General features: G+C 59.0%; 1 protein-coding gene across 1 annotated transcript; it reads left to right on the top strand.

Annotated features, from left to right (window-relative positions):
• Positions 1–3,499: 3,499 nt before the first annotated feature.
• NEUROD2 (neuronal differentiation 2) lies at positions 3,500–6,622 on the top strand. Its single transcript, XM_007465159.1, has 2 exons — positions 3,500–3,694; positions 4,824–6,622. The coding sequence occupies exon 2, from the start codon at positions 4,829–4,831 to the stop codon at positions 5,975–5,977; it is 1,149 nt and encodes a 382-aa protein (XP_007465221.1). The 5' UTR covers positions 3,500–3,694; positions 4,824–4,828; the 3' UTR covers positions 5,978–6,622.
• The last annotated feature ends 303 nt before the right edge of the window (positions 6,623–6,925 follow it).

Here is a 6,925-nt window from a genome sequence, read left to right as displayed (position 1 = left end):
ATGCCCTATCCCTTCCCTCTCTCTCCCCTCTACACCCCCAATGCTCCCCCACCAGGACCTACGCCTGCACAAAATGGCTGCCACCCCTCTGAGGCAGCCATTTTAGGTGCCCAGACTGTGGCCTCCCCTGGGATGGGGCTATGTCTCCATGGGAACCTCAGACCCTCAGCTCCCAGCTCCCTGGATGGGAGTGGGCAGCAGAAATGGGAGTCTTCTCGACCTGGCTGAGGTGCCCAGCCTTCCCCTTTCCCTCTCAGAGACCCAGAGGGGACCAGGCCCCTCACCACCTCCCTTCCCCCAATGCCAGGGGGAGGAACAGATGGCATCTCTGGGTGTCCGTCTCCTTCCTTCCATTTCTGGCTCTTTCTGTCTCTCCATCACTGCATCTCTGCATCTCTGGATGCACAGAGAGGAGCACAGACGTCCCTGTATGTTCATGCTTGTGCATGTGTATGTGGACACGTGTGTGTTATACCTCTTTCAAGCCCATGTCTAAGGCGGGCCCATCCCACACCTCCCTCTGTTCCAATTTTCCCCTGTTTTTTTTTTTTTTTTATTGTATCTTCTAAAAAAAAGTTGAAATGTGTCGAGTGAGAAAAACTTGTTCCATTTTTCTGAAGGAAGAAAAGACAGGGGCAGCAAACAGACTGAGAGGGCTGAAGTTCTCCATACCCCAAGGTATATCCCCCTGACCCCTCAGGCCTCTTTCTCCGGGGGTCTGAAAGGAGCTGAGGTCACTCCTGACAGGAGATAGGGCAGGGATGGAAGAGCCTCTGAAGGGCTCCCCTATGCTGAGGAGGTCTGCCTCCTGCCAGGAGCAGAAAGCAGAGCTGGTAGGGACCTGTGAGGCTTAACCCAGGCCCCAGTGTCCAAAGGAGGGGGCAGGGGGTATCTTTCGACCCCAAGGAAGCATTAATTCACTTACTCATCCATTCATTCACCCATTAATTCAATAAAAACTCAGTTCTCATGTAGACAAAGCATTCTGAATGTGTATGTGCTGGGGGTATGTGCAAGAAACTAATAGCATAAAGCATGTTACAGTTTACAAAGTGCTTTAATAAAAAGGAGAGTGGACATTTATTGAAGGCGCACTCTATTGCTAGCCCTGTGCTAAACTCAATACACGTACTATCCCATTTAGTACTAACAACAACCCTATGAGGTGTAGGATAATTGTCCCCATTTTACAGATGGGAAAATCAAGACTGAGAGCTGTTATGTAACTTGCTCAAGGCATTCAGCATTCTTTAAAGCTGGTAAGTAGGGTGGCCAGGAATCAGAGCCCAAAGCATGTGCATGTAATCAAAATACCATGTGACTGGGGGGCTCAAGAAGGGCCATGTGTCAGGATTGAAGACCCCATCCTCTGTAAAGGGACAGGAAAGCCTTTGAGGCTGTGCCCAAACATGGACAGAGCCCTGGCCAGCACCCCTGAGTCTCTGCCCCACCTGAGGCCTATCCTTTGGCCCCTCTCTCTGCCATGCCCAGAGTGCCCCAGACCATCTGCCAGACCATGGGTGGGAGCCTACCTTCCCAGAACCAGGATGTATGAGTGGAGGAAAACTTAACCATTGGTTTCTCATCCTTGGAGACCCCTGAGGCAGACTGTATGACTGTAGAAGGAGGACTGAGCTGGGAGTCAAGTCCCTGGGTTCTAGACCAAGTTCTGCTCTCCACTGTGTGGTCCTGGGCAAGTCAGTTCCCCACTATGGGCCTCTGTAGGAGGAAGATTTGAGGTGCCTTTCAGTACCTGGTCCTGGCTTACACAGTGCCAGCCCCCCTTCTCCAAGGCCTCCTTGGCCATCATGCGTACCTCTGTTTAGAACCTAATTCATTCTACAAGGCATCAGATCAGTGTCTTACCAGCCCGAGACCCCTTCTGGAGGTCCTAGAGGGAGAAAACTGTTCTTGTCCAGATTGAGGGTGAAACCCCCGTCTTTGCACCACCCAGTGCTTAGCATGTGGTTGCCATCAAAGTGCACGTGGTTAAAGTATAATTGAAATTGTCTAAGCATATGGAAGCTGGAGGGTGGGGAGGGATAGGAAACGTAGGCCTGAAACACATGAATGCCTGAATAAAGGTGTAGACGAGGGTCTCTCTACACCTGGTTGTGATTACCTGCTTACACACATGAATCTATCGGAGTAAGGGTGTGTATCCATTTTCTGCACCAGAGTGAGGAACACGTGTGTGTGTGTGTGTGTGTGTGTGTGTGTGTGTGTGTGGTGTCTAAAGCTACCTCCCTCAACTCGTGCCATTTCCATCTGTGTCTGGCCCAGGGAGAGGGTTGAAAGGTGAGCTGTTAGATAAAACAGCAAGTTCCTACCTTCCTTATCAAGACACCTGTCTGACCTACCTCCCCCTGGTCACTCTCAAGACTGCTGGAGTTGGCTTCAGTACTTGCAGTATTTTTTTGCAGGGGGAGGAGAAAGCTTGAGCCTCTTCCAGGAACTTTAGGCAATTCCCAGCTCAGCCCCCTCCTCCCTCAAATAAGCAAGTCAGAGGCCAGGAGACAAAGCCACTGGTGGGATGGTCACTTGTCTAGCAGGGGGAAAGAATGTTAGGCAGGGAAGGGGGGGAGAGGAGGGAGAAGTTTCTGGGTTAGGAATCCAGACTGATCCCCTCTCCCACACCCCCAGATGGTGGGTGCATTGGCTCATCCCAAGGGTTCCTTTCCATTCCCATCCCAACCTACATATACCCCTAAACACCCAAGGAAATCTTTCCCATCAGCTGACGCCACTGATACATACACATGTCCCCACAGACACACACACGCCCATGCAAAGGCACAGACATCCAGGCAAGTCTTTCCTTTCCTCTGTCTTTCCCTTGGTTTGAATTGCGTTCAGCCACATATGTTGTGTGTGCGTGAGGGTGGGTGGGGGAGGGGCAGACGGGGATGAGGGATGGCACGGTGCCAACATCTACCTATGGGGCTTAGGCCAGGAACGCCCCCCACGCCCACCCTGGGAGGGGGCCTCAGCTGTCCCTTTGTGACCGAGGGGATCCTCCTGGGGGTCGGGGGGATGGAGTGGAGGCAAACATAGAGGTCCCTCCTCCAGAGCCGAGGGTCTGGTCCCTGACCCACCTTTGGGGGCCTGCAAGGGAGGAAATGGACAGAACAGAGCCCTGGAGGGAGCACAGAATTGGGGACATCAAAACCCCCCAAGTTCCAGCCTTGCCACCCCATTGTTCCCTTGTGGGGGACTCTATATCCGAGGGGGGCAACTCCTCCTACCTCCCTCTCAATCCCTGCTTTCCCTGCGTTGGGCGGGGAGGGGAGGGAGGCAGAGATATTTATTTATTTCCTTTATTTATTTAATTTTTTTTTTTTTTTTTTGGAGTAGAGAGTGACAGATGGCGGCGGGTCCCGGGGGAGCCGGCTCTCCCCCAATGCAGACGCATGCCAATCACCGTCTCTCATGTGATAGCTGCTGCCCGTGACGTGCCAAGCCCATATGGCCTGGCATAGAGGCTGGTACCCCGCCTGGTAGAGATGCCACACTCGCTCCGCGGTTCGCATGGCGCTCTGAAGACGCCGGCGCCTGCCGCCTTGAGGAGCCGCTGCCCCCGCTCCCTGAAGATGGGGGAACAATGAAATAGGCGAGAAGATTCCACTTCTCCCCCCTCTCTCTCTTGCCCCCCTCCCCCCCCTCCCCTCCCCTCTCCCCTTGACTCCTCTCCGAGGTAAGTTGTCCGAAAGGCAGCTAGATCTGACCCGCCGCTTGGGGGGTGGGGGGCAGCGTCTTCGGCCGACAGGAGGGTCCCTAAATCCCCCCTTCCCTGGACGATGCCCCCTCATGGGGTGGGCGTCCGACGCGCCCAGGGTTCCCTCTCCCCTAGGGGCCGCAGCTCAGTGGGCTGCGGAGGGAGGCGTCTCTGCCTGCGATGGGCTTGGGGAGGAGGGGGAAAGCAGGGTTATGGGGGGGCGTGAAGAGGCTGAGATGGGAACCCCCCCCCAATGGTTGTCCCGGAGGAACCTTCGACATTTCCCTACCACCGAAAAAAAAAGAGAGAGAGAGAGAGAAGCAAACAAACAAATTTGGATTTTTTCCCATCAATCCCGAAATACAACGAGATCTGAAGAGCCGTGTGGGAGGGAGGCAGTTTAAAGGGGGGAAGGGGGTCCCTGACCGCAGGGGAGACGGACGGGGCTCGCTGCTCTCAGTCTCCTCCCCACGCCCGGCTTTCTCAGTCCTCGCCGCCCCGAGCCGGCTCCGGGAGCTGGGGACGCCCGGCTGGAGGAGACGATCCTCCCGCCTCTGGAACTGGGGCTGCGGGGGTGGGGGCCGAGCCGAGGGCGGCGCGCGGCCAAGTTGCAAATTGGATTAGGGAGGGTGGGGGTGAGAGCCACGGGAGGGCGGGGGAGCCGGGCGGCGGGGCCCGGGCCGCCGGAGCCGCCGAGCGGGGCAGCTGCCCCACCGCGGCCGCCCAGCCTTCCTCCACCGCCGGGAGAGAAGAGGCTTCCTGGCGATCGCGCCGCCTCCCCCGGCGAAAGATCTGCTCCCTAGAGCCCCTGTTCTGTCCCCGACCACACCCGGAGAGGACCGGCGCGGGGAGCGGCCCCTCGTTCAGGCGAGGGGTGGAGCCGGGGCCCAGCGCCGGAGAAAGGGCCTGTGCCGAGACCCCGGGCGGGCGGCGGGGCTGGGCTGGGCTGGTTCGGGGTGGGGCAAGCGGAGGAGGTGGGCACCCAGGGCCCCCCGGGCGGGAACCCCCACCGGACTCGGGGGTGGAGGCGGGTTACGGGGGTCGGGATGACCCCAGCGCTCCCCTAACTCTGTGCTCTCTCCTCTTCCCGCCCGCCGGGCGCCCTCAGGCACCATGCTGACCCGCCTGTTCAGCGAGCCCGGTCTCCTCTCGGACGTGCCCAAGTTCGCCAGCTGGGGCGACGGCGACGACGACGAGCCGAGAAGCGACAAGGGCGAGGCGCCGCCGCCACCTCCGCCTCCGCCGGGGCCCGGGGCTCCGGGGCCCGCCCGGGCCGCCAAGCCCGTCCCTCTCCGTGCTGACGAGGTGCCGGAGGCCGCGCTGGCCGAGGTCAAGGAGGAAGGCGAGCTGGGGGCCGAGGAGGAGGAGGAAGAGGAGGAAGAGGAAGGGCTGGACGAGGCAGAGGGCGAGCGGCCCAAGAAGCGCGGGCCCAAGAAGCGCAAGATGACCAAGGCGCGCCTGGAGCGCTCCAAGCTGCGGCGGCAGAAGGCGAACGCTCGGGAGCGCAACCGCATGCACGACCTGAACGCGGCGCTGGACAACCTGAGGAAGGTGGTGCCCTGCTACTCCAAGACGCAGAAGCTGTCCAAGATCGAGACGCTGCGCCTCGCCAAGAACTACATCTGGGCGCTCTCTGAGATTCTGCGCTCGGGCAAGCGACCCGACCTGGTGTCCTACGTGCAGACGCTGTGCAAGGGCCTGTCGCAGCCCACCACCAACCTGGTGGCCGGCTGCCTGCAGCTCAACTCGCGCAACTTCCTCACTGAGCAGGGCGCCGACGGCACGGGCCGCTTCCACGGCTCCGGCGGCCCATTCGCCATGCACCCCTACCCGTACCCGTGCTCGCGCCTGGCGGGCGCACAGTGCCAGGCGGCGGGCGGCCTGGGCAGCGGCGCGGCGCACGCCCTGCGGACCCACGGCTACTGCGCCGCCTACGAGACGCTGTACGCGGCGGCTGGCGGCGGCGGTGCGAGCCCGGACTACAACAGCTCCGAGTACGAGGGCCCGCTCAGCCCCCCGCTCTGTCTCAATGGCAACTTCTCGCTCAAGCAGGACTCGTCGCCCGACCACGAGAAGAGCTACCATTACTCTATGCACTACTCGGCTCTGCCCGGCTCGCGGCCCACGGGCCACGGGCTGGTCTTCGGCTCGTCGGCTGTGCGCGGGGGCGTCCACTCGGAGAATCTCTTGTCTTACGATATGCACCTTCACCACGACCGGGGCCCCGTGTACGAGGAGCTCAATGCGTTTTTCCATAACTGAGACCTCGCGCCCGCCCCTTTCTTTTTCTTTTGCCTTTGCCCGCACCCCTGCCCCTAGGCCCCTCGAGCGCAGGGGCACCCCACCTACTCCGGCGCGGGGCGCGGGGAGCGGGCTGCCGGTCGTGCCGCTCTCCTAGGCAGCGCGGTCCTCTTACCTGTGGGTGGCCCGTCCCAGGGGCCTCGCTTCCCCCAGGGGACTGCCTTCTCTCTCCCCAAGGGGTTCCCTCCTCCTCTTTCCCAGGGAGTACTTCTATAGGGACCCCTCTTTGGGCACTCCCTGGAGATCCCCCACCACCACCACCAAGTCCCAATCCCTGCACTTAGGTTTTCTCTTCCCCTTTCCCCTTGCAGGCCCAAAGGCTTTGGTAAGGGGGCAGCTGAGCTGTGGGATACTGTTTTCCCCCTATTATTATTATTATTACTAGAACAGACACCGAGCTGCCGGGCGCCCCCTCTTTCTTGAAGAGGGCAGAAGTCAGGGCACGGAGCCTGGACCTGGAAGCCCTCATCACCCCCAACCCCTAGTCTAAGCGTTTTGTGATTTTAATTTTGGCGGGAGGGAATGTGGATTGAAGGAAAGAGAGAGGCCAAGACAATTTGTAACTAGAATCCATTTTTCCCTTTTTCCCTTTTTTAAAAAAAAAAAAAAAAAAAAAAAAAAAAAAAAAAAAACAAAAGCTAAGAGGCGACGGAGGCCGAACGCAGAGTCCGGATCGGAGAGAAAACGCAGTAAGAACTTTTAGAAGCAATAAAAGGCAAAAAATACTACTACCAATAATAAAAAGACACAAATATCTATGCAAGGAGGTTCTGACTGAGCCTAGCGGCCCGGCCCGGCCCCGGGATGCTCCCCACCCCCACCCCACCCCCCCCCCCGCCACCTGCTCCCTGATCCATCCCCGCTCCCTCCCAACACGTCCCCTCACCTGCTCCCTCCCGACACATCCCC

The sequence above is a fragment of the Lipotes vexillifer genome, unplaced genomic scaffold (genome assembly GCF_000442215.2).
Source record: "Lipotes vexillifer unplaced genomic scaffold, Lipotes_vexillifer_v1.1 scaffold591, whole genome shotgun sequence".
Taxonomy (NCBI): domain Eukaryota; kingdom Metazoa; phylum Chordata; class Mammalia; order Artiodactyla; family Lipotidae; genus Lipotes; species Lipotes vexillifer.
Note: the sequence above shows the minus strand (reverse complement) of the source record. Positions and strands in the feature narration are given on the sequence as shown.

Coding starts and splice junctions, on each gene's coding strand:
- NEUROD2 (XM_007465159.1), top strand. CDS start 4,829: ATGCTGACCCGCCTGTTCAGCGAGCCCGGTCTCCTCTCGGACGTGCCC.